At 37.5% G+C, this 27765-nt stretch overlaps 1 protein-coding gene across 1 annotated transcript; it reads left to right on the forward strand.

Moving 5' to 3' along the window:
* Window positions 1–5312: 5312 nt before the first annotated feature.
* LOC128473064 (sodium/hydrogen exchanger 2-like) lies at window positions 5313–27765 on the forward strand. Its single transcript, XM_053455107.1, has 12 exons — window positions 5313–5949; window positions 13968–14431; window positions 19198–19448; window positions 21030–21247; window positions 21631–21833; window positions 22744–22833; window positions 23525–23595; window positions 24471–24626; window positions 25045–25141; window positions 25309–25443; window positions 25838–25928; window positions 27299–27765. Exons 1-12 carry the CDS (start codon window positions 5700–5702, stop codon window positions 27664–27666), a joined length of 2394 nt encoding a protein of 797 aa, XP_053311082.1. The 5' UTR covers window positions 5313–5699; the 3' UTR covers window positions 27667–27765.

Consider the following 27765-nt stretch of genomic DNA (forward strand, 5'->3'; position numbering starts at 1 on the left):
AAAAATATTTCCGGTTGTTGCAAAATTTCCTATTTCTGCTAAGATTGTGGAAAAACACGTTTTATAAAAAATAAAAAATATAAAAGTACTATATTTAATAAAAATACAAAAGACTTGACTCTACCAATCAAAAAATCAAATGAAAACAAGAATGGTCATTTTATATCTATCTATCTAGTTACAATAAATGTTAATATGAAGTTTTTTGGAAAAACTATATTTATGAAGAATCTAAGCCCACATCTATTAAATTGTAAAGGTTTTAGGGGAAAAATACTTTGTTTTCATAAGAAAAAGGAAGTTGATTACTTATGAATTACATTTTTCAATGTTCTTGCTTTCTTTTGTAGTTGTATTTTTAAGTGTTTTAATAAACTCTAAATTTTGTTGTGTTTCCTACTTTCAAAGTTCTGTTCATGGCATCATGTGTAGCAATCTTGCCATTCTCTTTGATTGTGTGTGTCTTACATAATGGATATAGACTTGATAAGGGTCAGACTGAGAATTAAAAAATTTCCATAGCAGCCCTGGGTTGTCACTCAATACCTGGAGTTAAAAAATAGGTAAATGCTTATTTGCTTTGTGTACCTTATGGCTCTGGTTTAGCTGGACACCATTTAGGCACAAGTTTGCTTTAATTCACTACAACTTAATATCAATATATATATATATATATATATATATAATCACCAAAAACGAACAAACTACCAATAATGGTAGAGATACGTGCACCGTACATATATAAACACCAAAACCTAATGTAAGGAGAGCACGTAAGGAGAAAAGGGTATATACAAAGTAAATCTTTATTAGACAATATGATTTAAATACATATAAAAAAATATATATAATAAAAAAAGCATCTCGGCACCAAGACACATATAGGAAGGTACCTATGAACAAGGGCACAGGACTACAGGAACTAAGATGGAAATACGAATGTATATGAAGGCACAAATAAGAAAAACAAGGATGACCACAGCAATAAAGTAAAAAGGAACAAATGAAATAACATACAGCAATGGTACATCAGTGCTCAAAAGTAAATAACCAAACCTAGAAACAAGGCTGAAAACAGCAAAAAAGCCTGGTGATAAATGGTGCCAAGTCCAAACGTACCAACCCCCTTTGGACTTGTCACCTTTTATCACCAGGCACATGACCTAACAAAATTACTATACAGTTGTATCCTGCAGCTAGTTGTCTATCCAACAACAAAGAATGAAACCCCAAAACATTTATACTACATTCATGGTACAAAGTAACTCAACATCTCAGTACCCCCTGGAAGAGATATATATATATCTGACTTCAGAGTCCAACATCGGGTTAACAAACACAAGCTAAGCAAAAATGAGATACATTCTGAAAGCATTAAAATGAAATTGCTAATCACGCCCACTTATTACGTGTATTACTGCTGATTAACTGAAACTCAAACAGGTTTCTCACAAGATGTTGCAATGGGAAAACATTTTTTCCTTTCAATGCACTAGAGATAAAGATGATAACACAGCTATGTTCCATTAGGTAAAAAGAGAACTACCTGAACCTGTGTCGCATGGCAGGAAACAACAATTTTCTGCATCGCTCCCTTTAAATTCTATTCTCAGCCTTATTTTTGGTTGTAACCATTCTTTGCTGTTGTTACTCCATTCAATTGTTTTACAGGGCCTACTGTTTGTGTTCTACGCCTGGTTCCTCAAAATATGTTAGTAGCATATGAATACTTGATGATAATCTAGACATATGTTTAGTAATGGATGAAGCCAATATAGCAATTATTGCATTAGGACTTTTATGTAGACATATAAACATATAGACTTATATAATGCATGTACCCAGATAGCTCTGCAGGTATGTGTTTAATTTCAGCCTCTGACATCACATTTCACAAATGGCTTTGTAATTTAAATGTAAAGAACAACAGTGACATCTAGTGTTGCCAATAAAGAACACACTGCTTCCTTGTCTGTAGCAATGTTTATTTGTGGTAATGAAATGTGACTTTTAACCCCTTCAGGAGTTGGCAAACTGCGTCTTCCCTTGAAGACCGCAGTTTTTAAAAAAAAAATATTTAAATTACGTGCTCATGATTCGCTGTAAAGCAATCACGTGCACGGAATTGAGGGGGAGTGGCTGCTACAGATCGCTGGGGACACCCAGCGGTCAGTAGCAGCCTCCCCTCATGATCCCAGAGTCCATAGCGACGCTGGATCGCGCAACATCGATGACGTACCACCAGGTACGTCCCGGTCTTGAAGGGGTTAAAAATTAAATTGTCTACAAATTCATCATAGCTCATATCCTGTCCATGCTGTGATGTAGAGACTTAGACCTTATGCAGTTCTTGGCATTTTCTTAGATTATAGTATTCACTAATCAAACAGCTCACACAAAACCCTGAATTATATTCACTAAACCAGGTTTGAGTAAGAGTTGAGCATTTCTGTGCTTTGGGTTTAACATCATCTATGTACCGTATTTGCTCGATTATAAGATGACCCCCCAAAATTTGAATATTAATATGATTGAGAAAAATGCATTTTTTGTTTTTATTTCCCAGCCTACCCCCAGTTATGCACATCTGCCCCCCAGAAATGCCTTTTAACACCCCAGATATGCCTTATACGTCCTTATATGCCACTGCCCCCAGAAATGCCTTATACCCCCTATATGCCACTCTGCCTCCCTGATATTCCTTTTAACCCCTTATATGCCACTCTGCCTCCCTGATATTCCTGAGCGATGCAGTCAACCTCCGCTGCTGCTGCCAGAACTTCCGCCTGGGCTTCTATGAATAAGCCCCAGAAGGTCATGTGACACCGGCGCTCCATCATAGAGGTCCCGGCAGAAGTGCCAGCAGCATCGGAGGTTGCCTGCATACATCGCACAGACCTCCACCGGATGCTGAAGAGGAAGATCCAGGTCCCCTGCAGGGCTGGATCTGGATCTTAGTCTTGTAGTCAGACCTCTATTTGAAGACAACCTCGAATATAAGACAAGGGGTATTTTTCAGAGCATTTGCTCTGAAAAAAACTCGTCTTATAATTGAGCAAATATGGTATTTACCTTTTGTGCTGCCCTAGGGTCAATCTAGGACAATGCTCCCCAGCTGTACCCATCAGCGCCTTAATTGAGTAGAAAGAGGGAAGTGGCTTTGTACAGAGCACTGGTGAGACCTCACTTGGAGTATTGTGTAATGTACTGGAGACCATATCTCTAGAAGGATACAGATACTTTGGAGACTTCAAAGAAGGGCTACTAAAATGGTTAATGGATTGCAGGACAAAACCTACCAGGAAAGGTTAAAGGATCTTAACATATAAAGCCTGGAAGAAAGACGGATGTACTGGGGGGGGTGTGATAGAAACATTTTAATACTTAAAGGGAATAAACATGAAAGGAAGGGAGTTTATTTAAAAGAAGAAATACTATCACAACAAGAGGACATAGCTTTAAGCTAGAGGGGCAAAGGTTTAAAAGTAATATCCGGAAATATTAGTTTACTTAGAGTGTAGTGGATGCATGGAATAGCCTTCCAGCAGAAGTGGCACAGGTTAACACAGTGAAGGAGTTTAAGCAATCATGGGATTTGCATAAATCTAAGCTAGATATAAAATAAAGCCAGGAACTAAGGAATATATTCAGCGGTTGGTCAGACTAGTTAGGCTGAATAGTTCTTATCTGCCATCACTTTCAATGTTTCTATGTTTCATATACCAGCACTCCGTGTCTTAACCCCTTCAGGACCGTTTTTTTTACCATGTTTGCACTAAAGGACCACAGCAGTTTTTGTGCTTTTGCTATGGCTTTTTTCAACTCTCATTTAGTGCACCCCCACACATCATATATTGCTTTTATTCAGCACAAGTTGGGCTTTCATTTGAAATAATAATGATATATATAAACCATCATTTAGTATGAAAAATACTTTTAGACACCCACCGATCCCATCATGGCAAAGCACCAGAGGGTGACTGGAAAAACACCAGAGAAGACTCAGGCTACACCAAATGCTCCAGATGGCTCGCTTCTCAGTGGTAATGATTCAGGCCAGAACTGGGCACTGACTTTGTGGTTGGGCCTGGAAATGGCATTGACTTCATGGTCAGGTTTCTTTTCAGAGCTAAATGGGGCTTTTGCCAGAGGCAAGCCAGGGTGTGGCTGGAGTGGGCCATTTTGATAACGCTTTGGCAAGCCTCCCCCAGGGTGACTCAGCAGATGTCCTTGGGGAGAGGGAATGCCACATTATATGCTCTATACCTTAGCTTTTTTTGGTTGCAAATAATAAATGAACCCTAATTTGCCATAATCTTTGGTTTCAGTCTATTAATTGTAGTGTATAAAATATTAATTGTAGTGTATAAAATATTAATTGTATTGTATTTGAAAGGTATTACAAAAGTTACAAGTAAGAACCATGTCAGGGGTACTTAGTGGGGCATATCATTTTATTATTAAATGATTGATTTGCAGTAGGAGTTGCACCTTATTTTTCTTTTGTTTCACATAGAATAGAAAAAAAGATAAAAAGATATAGGGGAAAGATGTGGCAGAGTGGCATATAGGGGGGTTAAAGGGCATTTCTGGAGGCAGAGTGGCATACAGGGGGTTAAAAGGCATATCATGGGGCACTCTGCCTCCAGAAAAGCCTTATGCCACCCATACAACACTCCCCACCCTTGATTGCCAGTGCTCACCAACTCTCTTCTCTAAAATATGATGAAAGTGTAGAGTTCAATCCCTAATTAACTCAATAAACTTTGTTGAGGGGTATACATGAATCAAGCAGTGATGTCAAGAACCATTTTAGCAATTATCATTGTAACAATGTTTTTATGAAAATGTTTAACGTCTAAATATTATACCACAGAACTAAATCAAGTTCATTCCATTTACTTTAAGTTTTCTTTTATCTATCTTGGTGTTGATGGAGTTTTGAGGGGTATGACTGCCACCTAGAGTGAAGTGTTCGCATTCATTTCATTGTGTTCTATAATGGCATGATCACTTTGAAACAATATATTTAAAATCATATTTAGTTACTTGACACCACTCTCTTTATATTAGTGTATATATGTTAGGAGTCAAATAGCTGACATAGGTTTACTGTATTTAAAACACATGGATAGACTCTTCTGCAATCTCTGGTATAAGCAAACATCTCATTCTTTGTGTGGATGAGCATGATGGCAGTTACTGTACCCAGACTGGAGTTCCAGTACTTTACAAACACATCTGATGAATGATCTCTTTTACTGTTAGACACACCTGCAAATGTCTGCCCCTACAGGTATACAAACTAGGGCTCTTAAACATCCTCGATCATTTACTTACTAAGCCACTCGTGTTTCTGTTCGGCTGCATTCTTTATGTTAGCAGTGAGGCTGCACTGAATGAAAACCTGTAAGCCGAGGAGAGTCTTTGACATCGATGAAGTGAAGGAGGAGTCGTGGAGGCAGAGCCGTGCAGCCAGCGCTGGGCGTGCTCTGTATCTGTGCACCTGATACTGAATGCAGCGAGGCAGGGAAGACAGGGAGCCCCAAGGCTTTTCTGCAACCTGTTCTTCGCTGCTCTATCTGGATTACCTGCCATCCCACCAAGCTGCACACATGCACATCTCTTCTATGTTAGCTCCTGTGAAGAAGATCTTTTAGAAGAACAGTGTACCCTTTGGAAGGGTCGTAACGTATACGATGCTACCCCCTGTGCCACTCCATTCCGGGGTCTCCCTGTGGCTTGTGTGCCTAAGTTGCTGGGGTTTTGTACCCCAAGTGACAGCCACCTTGTCGCCCAGTGGCTCCAGTCCTAACTTTCCCTTGGCTCCCAGGAACGAGGTGACCCCTGCAGAAACCAGGCTGTCAGTCTTCACTTTGGATTACCCGCATGTGCAGGTGCCCTTTGAGATCACGCTATGGATCCTTTTGGCTTCCTTGGCCAAGATCGGTGAGTGGATCACTGCTTTCTCAGAGGCGATTTAAGAGCCCCGTTCTCAGGAGATCCAATGTCACACCACAAAGTTTCCCATTTAGGAAGAACAGCTTGGCTGGGCTTAGTGTTACTTACAATGACTGTGTTTGAGTGTCCATGCCACTTAGCAATGCCATACTTTACTGTAATTATTTAGCTCACCTGATCTAGGACTAGGACATACCTGTCCTGATGGGTCACAGGGGGTAAAAACCGGTTTTGATTCTTTTAGTATGCAGGGTTACAACAACAGACATATACACAAGATCGGTTGAGGTTTAAGCGACATAATGAAATGCTGTACTGATTGTTTTGAAGATATAACTGTCCATATTAGTAAAAACCGGTTTTAATCTTTTGATGTGATTACTCATAACATGCTCTAGGCTACAGTAGACTCTACAGGCAGGAAATACAGGGTTAACCATATCACTCCTCTAAAAAATACATTCTGAGAACTATCGTGACACTATACATGTAAAATATATTTAATATATACATAGATACATAAAGGTTTAAGTTATATAATTAGATCTATGAAAATGTGTAGCCACTTCCCTGGCACTCCCTCTTTATGTGGCTAGTTCACAGACTAGGCTTCCATAGTTCATATAATCATATAAATGAATTGTATGTGCGTCCTGACCCGGAATGGAGAGGTAAGCTCTTTATTTTTAACTAGAGTTGTTAACATATTCCTTGTTACATATTCACCTTCCGCTTCGTTACATGAGCTATTTAGAGAAGGGCATGTGTGCCATTACACACCCTCAAAATACCCTCCAAATGTGACTGGTGACTAAACAGATTATTACACATACTCCAGGAACAGCCAAAGCTATTGCTAACTCTTAAACAGTGGACTAACGTGGTGTCGGCAGAGGTTCTTCTAGGATTTTTAGGGCCCTAAGTAAAAAGATTTCGGAAAATGTCATCTCTAATACATCATGCTGTGTACAGCACTTGATCTGACACAATAGAAGAGAGGTGTGCTATCTGATACAGGCCCATTGGACAGTTACCTGGTTTGCAAGAATGCCAGTGTGGGCCTGTTCTAGGTTGCCTCTTAAAAGGACACTAAGTGTCCCAGGTGGCCTTTTAAACAAACAATCCATATTAAAGTACTTAGTATATTAATATGCATTAAGTAAACTTGAAATACAAATTAATATTAATTTGCTTACCTTTAGTAGAAGCTGCAGTGATACACCTAATCCATGGTCTGATGTTCCATGCCACTGATTGGCTGCTTGGAGAAGCTAATCAGTGACATAAAAGCGGTCTCATCAAAACCCGTAGGAATGCTTTTCGTACATGTGCACAGGTGGTCTTGCTAGACCACTCCCTGAACGCATGTCACGCTAGTGCTGTAGCTAACTCGCAGTATATGACATGGCAGATGTGTTCGGCACATAGCTGAATAATCTAGTGATTGGTTAATACACTGATCAGCCATAACATCATGATCTGTCAGTGGGTGGGATATATTAGTGTACAAAGTTGATGTGTTGGAAGCAGGAAAAATGGGCAATCATAAGGATCAGCGCGACTTTGACAAGGGCCAAATTGTGATGGCTAGATGATTGGCTCAGAGCATCTCCAAAACTGAAGCTCTTGTGGAGTGTTCCTTGTATGCAGTGGTCAGTACCTATCAAAAGTGGTCCAAGGAAGTAAAAGTGGTGAACTGGCGACAGGGTCATGGTTGGCCAAGGCTCATTGATGCACGTGGGGGCGAAGGCAATGGAAGAAGATGGCGTTGTCTAATGAATCAAATTTTCTTTTCCATCACACGGATGCCAAGATGCATCCATGGAGGCCCCACCTTGCAACTTACAGGATATGCTGCTAACCTCTTGGTGCCAGATACCACAGCACACCTTCAGAGATTTAGCGAAGTCAATGCCTCGACGGGTCAGGGCTGTTTTGGTGGCAAAAGGGGGACCTACACAATATTAGACAGATGGTCATAATGTTATAACTGACAGGTATATATCAAATTAAAATAAAATCTGCGCTTGGCCATTTTGATAAGCTATTTGATAAAATACAGAATAAGATCTCTTTTAAAATCCATGAATGAATTTTAAAACGACTAACGCTTATAAATGCAACATAACAAGAAAAAATAAGTGTCTGATAAATGATGTTCAAAATACTAAAAAAATATATTTTATTTTATTATACATAAATGTGTTAATGTAGACTGTGACTTACTGTATGTCTACTATAATATTAAGTACTTGATGGTACTACAGTATACAGTATGTACACTAAAAATAACAATTTCAGTTCCAGCCCCGAGACCTGTATAGTTTTAGTACAACAAACCAAAGCTTGTTGGCAGGTAATAAGGTATGAATTATTCATACCGAGTTTACCCTTCAGAGACAAAGCAAGCAATGATAACAGCAATCGGACACTAATTGCATTCATTTGGCATTCTTTTAAGTAACCATCGACTAGATCATTAGCTAAATTGCTCTTTAAAATCTTTCTGTAATTAAAGTGATGAATTCTAAAGTAAATAAACCCCTATACAAACACTATTGTACAATAAGTTTATAGGACATTTATAGGATAATGATCCTCAAGCCAACCTAGGCTACTGCCTAGAACCCTTGTTAAACTGGAGCCCCTGCTGTTAGCCACAACAAGCATTAGAGCTCCATGCATAGTAGCTGCGTCCCCATATAATGAATTAAGTGAAAAGATGCACAAATGGTGACCCAAATCTGCTCTTAAGTATGTATGAAAGAATGTTTAGACAATAAAAAACCTGAAGATAATATGTATGAATTACTGCCTTATGCAGTACAAGAGGTGGGTGAACCAGCTAGCGCCCGAGCCAAGCCCGACCGTAGGCTAGAGGAAGAGTTTGGACTGGCCCTGATCCAGCATATGTTTCTCCTCTATGTATGATCCAGAGTAACGCCAGGCATTGGGCTCAAATACGGTGTAGCCAAAGCTCATCAAGCTATACATGTGCCCAAAATGGCTATTTCCCTCTACTATTTAACACTGCATAAAAACACCAAAACTTGTGCCCAGCCTGAATCAAGCATGACACATGTGAGCTGGCTCTAGTGGCAGATCGGGTGCTGCTGTGTGTGTGGTCAGTGGCTAGATATACCCGGCCACGCGCTACAGGACCGTACAAAATGTATGAGGGCACCTATTTTTAGCCATTGGCAACACTTATGTCATCATACGGCTGTTGGCCAAGTGCCAGGGCCACCTCGCAAATGCAAGTTCGACGATATAGCTATATATATATATATATATAGATAGATAATCAAAGGGACTCAATTAAGTACAACTGTATTATTTACTTGGTTTTGAGCTGAAGGAACTACACTGGCCCTGTCCAAAAATTGCCCCGGGCCATCACAGCTTCACAAGTAACTTTCCCACAGTGCCACCTTTGTCCTCAAACAGCTTGTCTGTGCCATCTTTGCTCCAAACAGCTTGTCTGTGCCACCTTTAACCCAAACAGCTTGTCTGTGCCATCTTTTACCCCTAACAGCCTGACTGTGCCATTTCTGCCCCTAAACAGCCTGCCTGTGCCTGGATCACTAAATAATGTTATCATCATGTGAGTCCGGATCACTATATAATGATAAGTGATATACTGTACCACCCTTAGTGTCTGGATCATTATATAATCATAATCGGTAGCCAAAACTTTCAGATTATTTTAGAGGTGGGCAACTACAGCAGCAGGACTCCATCTTCTGTGTCAGGAGTGTGCTTTATTTTTTTTTGTATTGGAAGAATGCATACTAAAGTACTCACATTGTTCTTTAACATACCGCTTCTACTAGTAGACTGTTCCACTTATCTGCCACCTTCTCAGTAAAGTAAACCTTTCATGCATTAGATTTACTGTTAATACTAAGTTAATGAACAACACTTTACAATGTGGTAAAAATTAACACAGGGGGCAAATGAAGGATTTTTGTCAGTTAGTAATCTTTATGATGTAGCCATTAAATTTGTACTCTCGTTTAACATTTTCACTTTTCATGTGTCAAATTGTGATTTTGAAATTGTCTTTTATTACTTGCCATGAATTGTACAACATGTAGATCTGGATTACTTGAAAGCAGTTAGCGCTAGGTTCATTAATAGACAACGCAGGCATAGGAAAGAAGTATATGGTTACCTGCCAATGAAGCTAAAATTAAACTTTGCGCATGGTCTAAAACACAAAACTTGCACCTGTGCGTCTGGTGTTCCACACGGTCCCACAGAGCTTATATATATATATATATATATATATATATATATATATATATATATATATATATATATATATATATAAAATTAGAATCTCTCTGTAGTGTTTGTTATTCTGTTTATCCCCTGCAGCGTCCCTGGTAAACGTAGGTTTGCTGTCAGGAGTGTAATATGAGATTTTCTGACAATTTTGTAGTAGATTGCTCTCCACATGATATTCTTTCCAGCCTGGCAACTTTACTGACAACATCATATAACCATGTTAGTGTTAAAAATAGCATCTAGAAAACAATCTAGAGCACAAATAGTTTTTGCTTGCTGAAGGCTTCTTAGAAAAAGCAATGTTATATTTGTAGATCATTTATAATCCAAATGTACAAGTTTGTTATGATGATGGCAAAACCTTAATAGGCCGTAATCTCTCGTTAATAAACCAGCAGAAGTCGGGCAGCTAAATGCAGTTCCCTAATAAATGTCCTCCACCGCTCTTTTCCTTCACCGCTCCAGTCTGCCAGACTAATTTTCTTAAAACATCCCCGATCATTTGCTACCCCAGTTAGGGTGACCACATTTTATTTCTGCTATTCAGGGACACAGTATGGAGCAAAATTAACCCCTCTATTACCAGCATACCTGGGAACCTTTCGGCTCCGGCTACCCGGAGCCTTCCCTTGCGGAAGGACTGTCCCGCTGACATGGTGGGTGGTCCCGCTGACGTTGTGGGAGTTCCCGCTGACCACCCCCATTTAATGGAAAAAATAGACGGGGTGTGTCAAGACCCCGCGACCTGGAGCAGCGTTCACCCGGAGAGTTCCCAGGTATGATTACCAGACATCACACACACACAGTCACACGAACAGACAAACACAGTCACATACACACACACAGTCACTCTCATATCACACACGCAGTGGGTTTCTTACCTGGTGCTGACTGCAGCTTACATTGAGCTCAGACAAACACAGTCACATACACACACAATCACACACATAGCACATACACTGTGTGTCTCTTACCTGGTGAGGTAAAGGGTATATAGCTGTATACCAAGGTGCACATAAACTATAATCCCCAAACTACAGTGAGCCTAAATTTAAAAGCACGTTCTTAGATAATCACGGATAATACTTGACCTGTAATAACTTGTTGAATGAATCTTTTGTGAATGGGAAAGTGTATTAATATTTTATACAAATTTACAGTTGTGGATTCCCCCTTTTAAAACATTAAATAAAGGGCCCTTCTCACCTGTTGTCTCTGTAAGTCAGTTTGTTATGTGACATGCTATTTGTTATGTCCTGTCTACCCATTGTACAGCGCTACGGAATTTGATGGCGCTATATAAAACAATAAATAATAATAATAATTTAAATGTTTATTTTTTAAAGAAATATAACTAAAATTATTTATTATATGGAATGTTATTATATGAAATTACCAATGTCAACTCAAAATTGTATGTTTTTGCAGAAACTGAACATTTACAATAGATATACATAATTGGTTTTATTCTAAATTTAGAGTTGTGTTTTGAGAAAACAGAAATTATTCACATGATTATGCATGCAGCATAATAATATGTTCACATCTTTTTTTGGATTTAACCTGCAACGAACTAGCATAACTGAAAGACTAGCCATGCCAAATGTAGAACAAAGATCAAGATCCAATTCAAAGCTGTTATTATCATTGAGATTTATGTGTAAATTGACCTTTACCTGGGGTTACAAAAAATTCCCTCCTGGAGAGCAGCAATGATTTTAATACAGGTAAAGCAAAAATCACGGAAAAGCAGAAACAGTGGAGTGCCAACAATGACACATTGTGTACAAACACTCAAGAAAGCCGGCCAATGAATATGATATCTTAAATCAGTAAAACATTAGTACAAGCCTGGTTAATTTGTTTGCATGGGCGTGGTACATACGCGTTACAAATCTAGACAGATTTCATTAAACCGAACGAAAGTACTTAGAATTTTTTAGTAAATTATGTTTAAATGGCATACAGAAAAACACTGTCTTTGTACCTTTTTTATACCCAGAGTGATATAGAGTGAATATTGAAAGCAATTCACAATTAAATTGTTTGTGTTCTGATAGAAAATCTCATGCACAACCAACATAGACAGCAATGTTAAATTGCTCGAGAATCTGCATATGAGACCTGAAAAGTTTCCATTTATGCAAAAGAATTAATACGTAATATTTAATTATAGGTACCAAATATTGCTACTTTGATGGGACAGTTTCAAATTAGAACTTCAGGAGGAACTGCCCAATTCCAGCCGATCCCCATTCATCATTATATACATAATACATGTCATGTTTTATTTATAGAGTGCCATCATATTCCACAATGCTATTACAATAAGTGGAGAGTGAAAATTAATAGTAACATTCATATTCTAAAAATATATAGTAACAGAAGCAGAAGAGGGTCCTGCTCCTATGAGCTTACAGTCTTTTAAGAGGTTGAGGTTAAATGAGATAGAAGGAAAGTTGCTTGCTTGATTGTTTGCAAAGGTGGTATGGTGAAGATTTAAAAGGTGAGAACAGGTTTCTTTAAGAATGAAGGTTGAAGATATGAGGAGGAGAGATTGTATGAATATCTGAATAGGTGAATTTTTGAGTTTAAAGCTGTACTAAATATTCTGACGGTATGTGTTCGGGAATTTCAGAGAGTCGGTACAGCATGGGTAAAATCCCAGAGGTGAAAGTGGGAAGGAGTGTTAATAGTTGAAGAGAAACATAAACTGTGAGAAGGGGCAGTTAGGGGATTATTTGGAGATAAGTACAATAAATGGCATCAGTGTTATTAAAAGCTTTTTTATAAGCTCTTTTGGGGCAGCAAATGAGGAAGGATGAGATAGGTCTGAAGGAGATGTTAAGAATGAATCAGAACAATGGCCGGAGAGGGGAGACAAGTTAGTATCTCAGTAGTCTCTTGTGAGAGGAAATAACTAATTTGAGAGATATTTCACAAGTGAAGGTGGTATTAGTTGGGGAGCAACTGGATATGAAGGGTGAAGGAGAGTACAGATTCAAGTGCAACACCATGGCAGCAAACCTGGTCTGCTGGGGTAGACTGGAATTTTCAACAGTGATCGAGACATCAGTCTTGGAAATATGGAGCAATAGAGACATGTTAGTGAGGTGAGTAAAAAGAGAGGGGAGAGACCAAGAGAGGAAAGGTAAATTAGAGTGTCTTCTGAACATAGGTGTTACATTCAGAGACAAGGGATTAACGTTTGGTAAAAATGAGTTTAGAATGCAGCAAGAGAGGGTGACATAGCATGGCTATGTCTGCTCAATAGCCCTAGAACTGCTACATTGCTGTTCCAAGCAAGCCCCCTAGAATCTATAAGACTACTTATAATACTTATATAAATAACATTATGTGAATCATGGGTTTTTTTTCACTTAGGAATCAATATAATAATTGGTTTTCCATTGTAAAAAGGAGTATGTTAACATCGTATATGTATGTATAGCAGTGTGTTATACCACCAGAAAATAAGATTATTGATTGGTCTTCACAACATCAACATTACCTATATCATGTGAACGATGTGAATATATTAAAAAAGCAACTCATGTTCCTATTTTTTGGCGATCCCATAAAATAAATAATTTAGAAGAGTGTCACCATATTCTAATTCAAAGCTAATTGATGTTTTAATTAGGATTGGTCCTACACCATATAGGTGAGCTAGAGCTAGCCCTGGTTTTAATGTTATTTATTTTTTGCCCATACAGGCTTTCATCTGTACCGCAAACTGCACACAATTGTGCCGGAGAGCTGCCTGCTGATCCTTGTTGGATTACTTCTTGGTGGGATTATATTCGCAGTCAATGAGAAGTCTCCACCAGCAATGAAGACTGATGTCTTTTTCTTGTATCTCCTGCCACCAATTGTACTAGATGCTGGTTATTTTTTACCTACGAGGGCCTTCTTTGACAATGCGGGCACCATTTTCATGTATGCTGTGGTGGGCACATTGTGGAATGCCATTGGAATTGGTATATGTTTGTTTGGCATATGTCAGATTGAAGCATTTGGTCTGTTGGACATTAGTTTGCTGCAGTGCCTGTTATTTGGGAGCCTCATTTCAGCTGTGGACCCGGTAGCTGTCCTGGCTGTTTTTGAAAATATTCATGTCAATGAACAACTTTACATTTTAGTTTTTGGAGAATCATTGTTAAATGACGCAGTAACAGTGGTGAGTAAAAAAAAAAAAAATTGTGCTTTTCATAATCTATTTCATTGATTATACCAAAAATCACTATAGCAGATGCATAGATGTTTGTAAAAGAGACAACATTATATTACTTTAGTCATGTAAGAAAATGTCTATTTATTGTTAGCAGGAAAGATGATGAACCTATAAAATATTTGATATAGTTAAAAGAATTTTAAAATTTGTATAAAAAAATCTATACACCAAATGTGAAATCAATTATTTTATAGATTTGTTGCTCCTCATATCTGTAGGAGAAACAGCATTTATTCGATGCTGAATAAAAAGGAACAGCAAAATTGGAACAATTTGGGGAACAATTCTAAAATGGAAACAATCACTTTAGACACCAATGGAAATTTCCAGTTGATTTATATTTATTATAATTTTTTTAATCTGGTCTGGGTTGTGATGACAATATGTACACTCCGGTATATAACCCCAAGAATAATTACGAATAATTTAATATGATTTTGCATGATTGTTTCGAAAACAATGCTATATTCTAATTTGTCCTAATTGAATTTCTCAAGCAAGTTCAGTTCAGCACAGCAGTACTACATAATCCTGTCTCGTATCCAGCTGTGCCCGCTTCCCTGCTCTGCCCACATTTCCAGCAGAGTATGTTTCCGTTACGGATCGTGTAGCAGGTGCCTTTTGATAAAACAACAAAATGTTGAAACATTGAACAGGAACTAAAATTTACAATATTTGCATGATTTTTCAAACTTGAATGGCTTAAACCTTTGGACCCGTTCCCATTATTCAAATACGTCAGTGTTAAGTGGAATGGATTCTAATGTCGCTGTCAGGTCAAAGGTGTCCTTGGCAAAGTTACATGAAGAAAGTATATCCAAGGCAACGTAACTGTAATTTTAGTTTTTAAGCTTGGTGTGGGAATGCTCAGTGTTTCTCCTCTAGGTTTAGGTCTAGTTGTCAGGGTCTCCAAGTGCTTTATTTGTATTGTAACCTAATATGATGTTATAGTGTTCCCAGCATCTGATTTCAAGAAAGTCCTTAAAGGAACAGTCTAGATCCCAAAACTATATTTTTTTTATGCATTTTGGAGTTCATTGGTGTATGTATTGTATAGCTGTTGTAGTTAGACTCATTTAACTTGTTCCCAGGCTGCCTTTTCCAAACCCAGGAAATGTAAGCAAGAGAAGTGCTTCCTGCATATGCTCAGTAGCATTCCCTTTGAAGTCAAAGGGAGATGAGCTCTCATAATCCAATATGCCATAAAAAGTAACGGAAATTACTTTTCAAACCATTTTGAATATAATTTTGATATTGAATTATTTTGAGACATTGAATACTGCCATAGAATGTGACAGCCACATAGCCAAATCCCCCTGCCAAATCCAGTAAAAATATTCTTCTAAGTTTCCTTAGAGCTAGGCACAGCTTGAACCAGTCTCACCTGTTCCTCATAGAAACTCACACACTCCGATCAAACTGATAAAGTTTCACTTGGCTGTCATTCTCTCAGCTAGTATTTCCTGTAAGGAAAAAAGAAACAATAAGTAACGGCTGTGAAGTAAAAGAGTAGTCCCTAACATTTCAATATATTAATATAATAAAATTTAAAGGCCATGGATTTACAAGAGAGTCACACATACAAAAATGTGTCTATAACACACGTAACACATTGCTCAGTCAGTGTTACTTTGTGTTAACAAAGGTCCCATAAAGGCAGTGCTGAAGCCAACTGTAGTAGCTTGCAGAAAACTACCGTATTTGCCCGCATTTTGCTTATAAGAGCAAATGCTTTGAGAAATACCCCTCGTCTTATATTCGAGGTTGTCTTATAATCAGACCTCGAATAGGTATGACTACAAGAGTAAGATCCAGATTCCCCGCAGCGCTGCAGTGGACCTGGATCCTCCTCTCTCGCAGCCGGTGAACGTCTGCGCTATGCGTGCAGACAACCTCCGCTGCTTTTTTTCTTATAGGGTAGTATTTTTATTTGCATCTTTCACTTAGACATTTTGCTTTGTCCGCCTGTGCACAAAGCGTGGGCCATAAGGACGTGATTTGGCTAGTTTGGCGTGGCCTGCACAGAGCCATGACCTTTACTCCATTGAACACCTTTGGTATCATTTGGGATGCTGATTGCAAGGCAGGCCTTCTCATCCAGTATCAGTACTTGACCTGACAACTGCTCTTTTCACTGAATGGGCACAAATTTCCACACAGACTTGTGGAAAGCCTTCACAGAAGTGTGAATGAAAATGGATGTGCAATAAGCTCATATAGATTTGATGGTCAAGCGTCAACTTACTTTTGGTCATATATTGTATGATGTAGCACCTTAGCATGTAATGTTGTCTTCTTTTACCCAGCTACTAATCAGTGCACGATCCCTAATTTAAGAAATAAATATAAAATGCATATCCAAAAAAGCCCTTCTTCTGAAACCTCTGTTTTTTAAGACAAAATAGAACTGTAAAGTAAAATATTCGCTATTTAGTGGTACTACTTGGGCATTATGTAAACTACAGAGTATTCTTAAATAGGCAAATGCAAAAGAACCATCTGTCCTTTTTAATTGCTATTCTACAATCTAAAACATCATTGTAGCTATACTTAGTTACGTCTGTACAATCCACACTGTTCGTTTCTTGTTGAAATGTCCTTAAGCGTTTGGAGTTGAAACAATCAGGCTGGAATTTTCCATAGAGACAAAAGACCAGAATGTCACTAGGTGGAATATACAATGAGAAAAGTGGTACAAGATGGTTTTGTTCTATACATATGACTGTGGTCTCTGCATTTTGGTTAGACGTTTGTCTTGCTTATTGGTATTGAGTTAAATCTATTAAATTGAAAAGGTCTACAGCTCCAAACATGCATTTTCTGTGTTTGAAAGGGTAGCTGCTGAAGACACTGAAGCTCCAGTGCTGTAGCATTCCAGCATACAACCCCTTTCTATCTCTGCAATAAAGCTAAAAGCTGCCAAACATTGGGAAGAAAGCAGTCCTACTGGAATCAATGGGAGGGCCACATGTGCATACATGAAGGGTTCTCATTAGACCCCTGGAAAATTCATATGCCAACGGAACAAATAGCTGGAGGGTTAGAAATCAGACCAAATGTATAGAGAGGATTCTGATGAACCTTCTATCGATTTGCATTGGAAAATTTGTGAAATATGGAGTGTAACCTTACTGATCATGTTCATGTCCTGGAGCTATTTTAATTTGTAAAGATCTTTACATGTTGATTTAGGACATAGAACCGTAAAATGTATGATCTGGGGAAAGTGGCATATCCTATTAAAGTGTAGTTAACAGGTGAAATATGTAAGGCAGGTAATTGCTTACTGCTGAACGGGATAAGATGCTGAATTTTCTGCACCGGTAAGGGTTGCTGACTTTTTGTCATTGAGTGGCTCACGTCATTTGTTAGCTGTGTTTATGTGTACATTTACAAATGAATGAATGCTTTTGTCAGTTACGAAAGCATTACAGGCACAACCGAAACTGCTGTCAAGGAACTGGGAAAGACTGGAAAAACTGCATTCATGAAGTGAAAGGTATAATTCCTATTCAGAGTATCTGCTATTACAAACATACGACCCCGGCACACAACAATATAAAATAAGTTGTGTTTAAAAGGCTATAGGCTCTGTTATGGTTTTCACTTTTGCATTGCATCAATATTACAAATATCAAGCATGATTTTTACTGCCTCTTGTATCCCATTTCGCTGAGATGCTTGTCAGTGGTATGTACAGTAGTTGTGAGCTGTTGTGTGTGGTTAGCTTCCCCAAAAAACTTTTCTCACACACGCACCTATTTATTTAATGTTGGTTTTTATCATGAGGAATCAGAACTCTCTCCTTTTCGTATAAGAAGATCTCTGAGCTCATTTTAGGACATATATACTGTGTGTTTTCACTTAAGCCCCACTATATAACTAGGGAGTCATGGTAATAATTAATACCATAATTAATATTTAAAGTTTATCCATCACATATTTTATAATTATGAACACTTAATTTTACTGTATACAGCTGTATTTTATAAAAAAAAAAACACCCTTTATGTATAAAATAGGGAAATGTATTTTAACCTTTTTCTAAACTTTGGTATGATTACCCAATAATCATGTAAGGATGGGTGAGGAGAAGAGGGAGAACTTAAGGACAATTAGGTCATAAGATAATGACAGCCCTGCCACTCTGAGACACAGACCTCTGCCGCCTTGAGGTTAAATGACAAACAAAAAAACCAAACTACATGAAGTTTTCATTAATGAATTTAGTTATTCTAAAATCTTTTATGACAACCATTTCCTTTTAATTTGTCCTTATATTGTATAATTATTTTACACACGTCTGTGTGCTGCCATTTTGGGGCATTAACTCCACCCCCAACTTGACAGGACAGCACTTCCACCTTTGGTCAGGTGACAGGACAGCACTTTCGCTTTGTGTCTGTGGATAAATGAGACTAAATAATGAAGCTCAATGATGAGTACCTAAATGACGGCCTTTAAAGTTTTCAATCCTGTTACCACTACAACCTTTCAAGAAAGTTAAGGTAACTACGGGCAGGTTTTGCTAGCAAATTTCGTAACATTTAATACGGAAGAATTGTATACTTCTTCAGGAAGCTATGCATTGACCATGATCAGTGCCACACAATGGACATAAAGGATTACAGCAAAAATTGCAATTAATCATATAAATATTTTTTTGTATAGTTAGTCACACAATAGTTATGTGCTTGCTTCTCTCTTTGCAGGTTCTTTATAACTTGTTCAAAACTTTCTGCAAAATGAAAACCATCGAAACAATTGATGTCTTTTCTGGAATCGCGAATTTTTTTCTGGTTGGAATAGGAGGAATTATAATTGGACTAGTTTTTGGATTTGTAGCAGCGTTCACCACCCGCTTTACCCGCAACATCCGTGTTATTGAGCCCCTTTTTGTATTTCTGTACAGTTACTTGTCATACTTGACAGCTGAAATGTTTCATCTCTCAGGTATCATGGCGTAAGTATTCAATTTAACACACACTAGAGGTTCATGAAAAAATCAAAACCTTATTATATAGTTGAAGTCATGAATAAACATATCAGGTGGAAAAAGAGCTCTGCACTTGTATCTGAGGTTCTTCAAAGGACAGGTTACAACCCAGTACTGGAGATACCCACGACTGGGTCTAAGAAGGTAGAGTTGGGCCATAGACGTATACTTTTTATTGTCCAAACGTCGGAGGACATCTATGATGTAAAAAGATATATCATATTGATAGTGATCACCACTGCTGCACATACTCATCTTACATGAGCATGCACATGGGATGTCAGGCTCCCATCATGCTGGAATGGGACTAGGGGGGGCATGGGGACAAGTTTGCTCCTATCCCCTTTAGGTATGAAGATGGCTCTAACAAGACAACTTATGACAGTCTGCAGCGCAAACTCCTGTAATGTAGAGAGTGCCCCTTTCATCTAGGACTGTTTCCGTTACTCCACTGCGTATTAGTTCCAAAGTAAAAACATATAGTGGAACGTCTAAACATCATTTATTTTTTTGCCACTTTAGGAAATAATAGAAAAGAACAAAACAGACATACATGAATGTAATCAACTGCACAGTTTCAGTAGCATGCAATAAAAACCAACTTGAGAGTCATGACATCTTTTTTATTGGTTTGTTTTACAGATAAGATTGTGATTACGCCACATTCAGTTATGCAAGTAATGTTTATAGCCACCTGTTAGTACCAATAATGTATATATAACAACTTACTGCTCATAAAGGGTCAGTGAAAATACTTCAATGAAAGGAAATACAGATTTAACCATAACGTTAAGATTAATAATAACATGAACAAATGTAAGAAGAGAAGAGACCCCTACTCTTGTAAATTTAAAATCTATTAGGAGGTTGAGGAAGATTGAGACATAAGGTAGGGGACTGCTTGGGTAAAGGTGATTTGATTGTAATGAAAGTCACATGCAAAAGACAGTGGCCTAGAGAGCTTGATGGTGATGGAAACGGATGGTTCCTGCTAATGCCAAAGGGAGATGGTGCTGCTGACTAGGTGTTACATGCAGTTCCTTCCAGCTGAATTCCAGTATAACTCCATCTGTTCACTTTTAATGAGTTCACTTTGGATTATTCCTATTATTTGTTGAGTTATACTACGCCAGCACATTCCACAGTGCTGGATGAGTGAATTACATTGCTGTACCAATCAACAAGGATGATACAGTGAATTGAAACAGCTCATCCCAATGTATTGACTGTTTATTCTGAAGAGCCAAACTCAGCAACTTTTTCCTGTAAGAAGGGTTGAGTTGGCCCTTAATAATAAAGGATTTGCCCCTAGCATATTCACATTGAAATCCCCAATGTAATGCAGATGATTCAACAAAGTAAGTCTGCAAATCCTGGCAGTTTAGGGTTCCACTGACATTGAGTCAGTATCAAAATCTTCAAAATAACATTACATGACTAATATTTTGAATTTCGTTTCCAGAAATAGTTGTGAAATATGTATTTCCCATTTTTTCAGTCTTTAAAGAAGCCAATGCTGTGTGAACTGACGGACTTTTTTTTTTACAGCATAACTACATGTGCCATGTCTATGAATAAATATGTAGAAGAGAATGTCTCCCAGAAATCATATACTACAATCAAATATTTTATGAAGATGCTTAGTAGTGTTAGTGAGACCTTGATCTTTATTTTCATGGGTGTTTCTACAGTTGGGAACAACCATGAGTGGAATTGGGCTTTTGTTTGTTTCACGTTGTTTTTCTGCCTGGTTTGGCGAGCAATGGGTACGTTGAAATCACATGATAAATTCTTACCAAACTGTTATACATTAACTAGCATATATGCCTGTCATAAAAATTATGGACACTATTTTCCTCTGTCCCTTTCTTCTCTTTGTTCCCCACTTTCTTCTCCTCATAGCAAAAAGTAGTGGCATATAAATATTTTTTGAGACAGACAGCTATTGAAAACTGTGGCCAATCTATATGTCCATCTATGCATAAAAAGTATGCTGCTTTCATTTAGTCATAGGTAAAGCAATCACAAGGTTTCTTGAAAAAATCCTGATAAATTGTCAGCTAGTCATATGCTAAATCATATGGTAGGATTAAATTGCTAAATGTTGACAAGATTCCCATCTGAATTAAAATTGTTCATTCTCTTCCAGGTGTATTTATCTTGACCCACATAATTAACTGGTTTCGTACAATAACTTTGACATTCAAAGATCAGTTCATAATTGCCTACGGAGGACTTCGAGGAGCAATCTGCTTCTCACTCGTATTTCTGCTTCCCGATTCAGTTTTCCCTAGGAAAAAACTCTTTATCACTTCAGTGATTGTGGTTATCTTCTTCACAGTTTTTATTCAAGTGAGTAAAACACCCTTATTCCCTAGGGCTCATTAAGTTTTAAGATGGGCCCCAAATGGCGTAGTATTTGGGGCCCAGGTGATTGGGGGCATCTCAGATGGAACCCCTTTGCTGCTGCCACTATCTCCCCCGTTAATCTTCTCTCTATTTCTCCCCTGTCTCTCTCATTTTCTCTCCTATATATTTCTCTTTACCTCTTCATTTTTATTTACTATGTCTCCCCATCTCTGACCTTTCTTAATTCCTATAATGGGAGAGCGAGGTCTGTTCCTACAGACCTCTGTATAAGCGCTCCATCCCGGTACACGTGACTTCAGTGCTGAGCGTCAGGATATGACATCATATCCCAGTACTCAGCATCAACAGCCTGAGAGGGACCAGTGAAGCAGAGGTCTGTATGACCCCTCTATTCTGGTACAATTTCAAAAATTAACCGGTCACTCAGCTGCTTGGGCGCAAGCCACAACAGAGGACTTGGCATGCCTGTTGGGGCATGCATGCAATAGGGTCACCATCACTGCCTTACACCATTTGTTGTTTTATTCTGTGTAATAGAATTAACGCTTTGTTGTTTTATTCTGTGTAATAGAATTAACGCTATACTAAATTTATAAAATTTGGATATGTAAAAAAACAAGTACACAGATGCAGGGCATTGAGATATGACATCATATTGTAAAATCTAGAACACAATGTAAAATCGAGAACACAAGAAATCACAAAAAAATAGCCCAGAACCACAACAATGTTCATTCTGAAACCTTGTTGCAGTAATATTAGCTATCCAACAGTGATCATAATATAACAAAAGTAACATACTGTATACTTCTACATTTCCATTTAAACTAGAGGAATACTATCATCAAAGATTGTAAAATAATTATTGTTTCTGGGTTTTTTCTTTTCTTAGGGAATAACTATTCGTCCACTGGTGGAATTTTTAAATGTGAAAAAAGCAAACAAGAAGCAGCAGATTATAAGTGAAGAAATTCATAACAGGGTATTAAAAACATTGTTATTTTGCTCTAATCTGTTAGTAAAGGAATTATTTTGTTGGCGGTAAAGGGGAACCCCATTTAAAAAGTAATTGTTGGATTGTAGTAATAAAACTTTTTAGCTAAGTCTCACTCTGTGCATTGGGCAGATTTTTTTAGTTTTGTTCCAAATTCCTAGGTTTCAGTCGAATTGTATTTGTGCCATTGTGTCCTAATCCCTTTGCTTCTGGCCAGGGACATGGTCTAAATACACTTTGCTGTCTCCCTACTATGAGGGACCACATTTAATTTTTTTTTTTAATTCACTGGTGCAGATTTTCATTGGTGAGTGTTTTTTTAGGGATTCACACATTAAATTATAAACAATATCATGTATTCACTCATTTGTACACTTTCTCTTCTCAAGGACTATCCAACAATATTATTTTCTGGTTAAATGGCTTCCACTTCTGTGCCAATAAATTATTTTCAACTGCAAATATTTTGCTCCCTTCATTACCTTATTGTATCTCTCCCCTGTACCTCTATCTGTATACAGGATTTTTTATATAGACTACACAGTATAGAGGCAGTTTACTTCCCTCTCCACAGAGCGCCATATGTTACTGAGTAGGCGTGACATCAGCTCATGAGCATAATGAGATACAGTACTAAATGATCTAATAATCTAAAGCTAACCTCTATTTCCAATTGCAGTTTTTGGACCATGTAAAGGCTGGTATTGAAGATGTCTGCGGGCATTGGGGACACAACTACTGCAGAGACAAGTAAGTCAGTGGGGTATTACTAAGGCCACAACTCCAACTATCAGGCAAATTCTAAATTCAGGAAAAGTAAATTATTACAGTAAAATGATGTAGGATATTTGTATAGAATCAAATGTCCCTGACGCTCCCATTAAAGAAGAATGCATATTACGGTGCTCTGTGATTACTTTATTATGTATCCCTCAAAAAAACATTCTGATGCCCTTCTCTTCAGTGAGCCAACATTTCTTGCATCAAGAAGCCAATCAAGAGATTGCTCCCATTGATATCAATTAGGTAAATAGAACTCTGCCCGCAGCATTCGCCAAAGCGGCACTGGAGATGACTGGCGATAAGTATATCATGCGCAGAGAGATGTGTTCCGCAGAATCCCCCCATGCATTTGCAAAGACAGCATCACGAAAAAAAATGTAAAAGGACCATGCAGCAAATGCGTTGTAGTGCATGTGATAGCTGGAGTGTTTTTTAAGAGCTGATAAGTATATGTATCATAATATACAAATAGCCATAGTATGTAATATTTTGTGAATGCTCTATAAAACAATAGTTGAAACTTCTATTTGCCTTTAGCATATATTTTCAGGTTTTAATGTAGATTTACAATAGATTTTTTGTAAAATAAATACAATTTCATTAAAGAGCTGTTTTCCATTTATCAGAGCACTAAACAAAATGAAAGCAGGAAAAGCTATATACAGAGGTTGCTAGGTGGATTCTACTAATTGTTTTTTTATGTTTTGATGAGACCACTTTTCAAAGTGCACCAGAATCACTTCTTTTATATAATATCCACTGTGTTTCAGTCTTTTTCTTAACCATCAAACTTACAAGTCTAACCAGTGCTTTCAATCGTGTGTTAATTGTGTCCTACACAGATTTAAAAAGTTTGACAAGTATCTGCGAAAACTTTTGATTCGGGATAATGAGCCAACATCGAGTATAGTGTCACTATATAAAAAGCTGGAGATAAAACAAGCTATTGAGATGGCAGAGACAGGCATGAGCAGAGATCCATCATTATCATCACTGGTGTAAGTACCATCTTTAAGTGACACAAACTGCAAATTCAGTGACCTAAAAGAATCTATTACATGACTTTGTGACATGATAATGGCTATATTTTTTATGTGTTAAGTAATTTCAGTGTATTACACATTTTATGTTGTATAATCAGTCCAGATTTTGTAAATACTGACCGACCCGCGACCCCTTCAAAATTCCATTTAACTGGTCAGTATGGTGTAAGATTTAAGAGCATTATATATTTATATTTATTTCTAAATTATTCTAACAACCAGAAAAGCTATTGGAGGAAAGCTTTACATTAAAAACCCCTTATGAATTACAGTGTGCAGCACTTGCCATTCAGGAATAATGATATCCTAAATGCTATTGCTAATGTGGTTATATATACTCCACAGTAATTGTCTTATGTTCTTTTTTTGTCAGAACCTTTGAAAAACAGAAGGTGAAACGCCTTTCCCATACTGAGGTGAACGAAATGCGAGATATGTTAACAAAGAACCTATACCAAATACGCCAACGGGTAAGTGTATATGCCTCGATTACATAGCCATTCATTCCATTTCAGATCATTTATCGGTGATAATGGTGAACTAAAAAAATGGCTTATTGATCATCAGCAGTATTCACAATGAAAAGCCGTAACAAATGCATCTTTCTTACCTTGGATGTGTTTTTTTTTGGATCCAGACACTTTCCTATAACAGGCACAACCTTGCAGCAGGGACTAATGAGAAACAAGCCAAAGAAATACTTATTCGCCGTCGACACAGTATGAGGGAGAGTCTGAAGAAACATAACAGCCTTTTGTCAAGGACCAGGCCAGTACGTTATTACGTTTGACTGATACATGCTATTTGAAGTGCCTTTTATGGACGCCATGAGCATGGAATTCCATGAGTCAGGTTACTGTTGCCCCAACCTAGAAAAGTTTACCAACCTCCTATAAAATACTCTTGGATTTCTTTAGTTAATGTATTTCTTGTGAGCTTGTGTATACAAGTAGGAACCACCATCATAACTGTCTTGTCTTGGGATCTGCCCATTTCTCCCCATTGAGTTATTTCTTCCTCGCTAGTTAAGTTGCTGAACCTTTTAAAGGACGGAAGGGGCTTAGCAATGAAGTATCAACGGCCCACTTTTCTCACAGATCTTAGTTTCTTAGTTAATAGAGTGATAGGAATAAACATTGCTACCATTTGTGACCTTTTCCTTTCAGGCGACAACTCACCATGCGCGATACTTGTCGCTTCCTGGTCATACCAAGCTTTCTGACGCACCAATTGAAAGAAAGACAACGTCTTTTACAGGTCAGTCACAAACAGACTTGTAGATGTTAATGGAAAAAAAGTTTTCTTTATCTTGAGAGTTGTAATTTAATTGCATGAGTTTGCTCTGTTTAGGTTACTGGTAAGCAGATACTTTGTTAATGATGAGTTAGGTGTGCCTGCTGTTTTACATTATGGATCCTTGGCAACACTTTATCTTGTCTAATGGCTATAATGTAAACATGGATCAGTAAATTCTCCAGTTTGATTGTATACCTACTAATGATGTCACGGAGTTAATTACAAATCTTATTCGATCTAAATTTGAGATGGTCAAATTAACTATGCAGTAGTATGAAGTTACTCTAACATCTTTTAACTAAGAATAATAAACAGAATAGTCAAAGTGACGATAACATTTTCACAGTGTAATAATGGTGCTACAATCACTTAAAACATGTTAGAAACAGAAAACAATGAGAACACTAAAATGTGCACTATTCATAAAAAATTATGAGAAGATGTAAAAAGTTGTGATTGTACTTATTCCTACTCAACATCTATAGTGTGAAAATCCACACAAAATATTCAATATTCAACAAAACAAAATTATATGGTAAAATGAAATATAAACAATATCACCATATTAATATTACCTGGCTACCTAACCATTGGACCTTGTGTTATTCCTATCCCCGTTTGTCCTATCAGTCTCTAAAAGTGCCACCGCGTTTGTGTACTATTATCCCTTTTACAACTACAAAAGTCTTAAAGATTTTAAGCTATGTTTTCATTTTCTATTTCTGTTCTTGTAGTTTAAAATTGCATCTTTTTTGGATATACACATATACAGTAAGATTTTTTAGATTTCATTGTACCACATTATTTGGTTTTGTTGAATATTATTCTGCGTGGCTTTTCACACTCAAGTACTTTAATTGTAATAAGTACAATTACACTTTTTATATCTTATGATATTAATTTATTTGTTAGTGTTCTCTTTGTTATCCATCTTTTAACTAAGGCCAGGAAAAGGAGCATGTTTTAAGGTGCTGTTTTTGAAATATTGCAGGTTGCAGATACTAATCTATGCTCTATTTGTGTGTATAAAGTATGTTATAGTATAGCTACTATAGCTAGTATAGCTACTGCTTTAAAACCATAACATAACTGGTGTTTTCTTTACATTCTCTTCTGGAACATCATAGAAACGGTATTATGTGTGAGATTTTATAGTAATAAATCTTCACTCTGCATTTTTATTGGAAACATTAAAAGGATCATTGGACAACCATAGTAACTACCTGTCCCCTGTAGACTCCTGTTTTTTTTAGCACTATTCATTTTGAATATGTACATACAAACATAAATGCAAATATGTACAACCTGTTCTCTTTGTTTATATTTTACAGTTGGAGACACAGATTCTGACCAGGGTGACTCTGCCCTAGAACTAAACTTTCATCCCAGAGCAGCAACAATCCTACAAGAAGAAAGAAAAAAGCGGAAGCCCTACACCAGTTTTGAGTGGAGAAATGAGAGAGAAATGCATGATAATGACGAAGAAACACATGCATTAAACAAAACTCAAATGCCTACTGGTTTTCGAGAACCTCTTTTGCCCAAGACAAGGTTTGAAACTTTAAGGGAGGACAAGGGACCAGACATGGAAAACATAGCACCATTGCCACCGCCTCGAACCAGACGAGCCTCTGAAGCGGAGAATCAGAAAAGAAAATACAAAGATACTAAACCACACCCAAGGCCACCCAAATATTAACAATTGTGTTTTCTTCCATAGAAGATTATTAAGTAGCATATATTTATTATTAGGAAATTGAAAAGAATAAATATTAAATATGACAATATATTGGATAAA

Source organism: Spea bombifrons, chromosome 2 (genome assembly GCF_027358695.1).
Source record: "Spea bombifrons isolate aSpeBom1 chromosome 2, aSpeBom1.2.pri, whole genome shotgun sequence".
Lineage (NCBI taxonomy): Eukaryota > Metazoa > Chordata > Amphibia > Anura > Pelobatidae > Spea > Spea bombifrons.

What these genes read in the sequence shown, in the direction of transcription:
- LOC128473064 (XM_053455107.1), top strand. Translation starts at nt 5,700, where the DNA reads ATGCTACCCCCTGTGCCACTCCATTCCGGGGTCTCCCTGTGGCTTGTG. An exon ending in CCTGGTTTGGCGAGCAATGG is followed by an intron (nt 21,248 to 21,630) that starts GTACGTTGAAAT and finishes ATTCTCTTCCAG; the next exon opens with GTGTATTTATCTTGACCCAC. An exon ending in GTGAAGAAATTCATAACAGG is followed by an intron (nt 22,834 to 23,524) that starts GTATTAAAAACA and finishes TTCCAATTGCAG; the next exon opens with TTTTTGGACCATGTAAAGGC.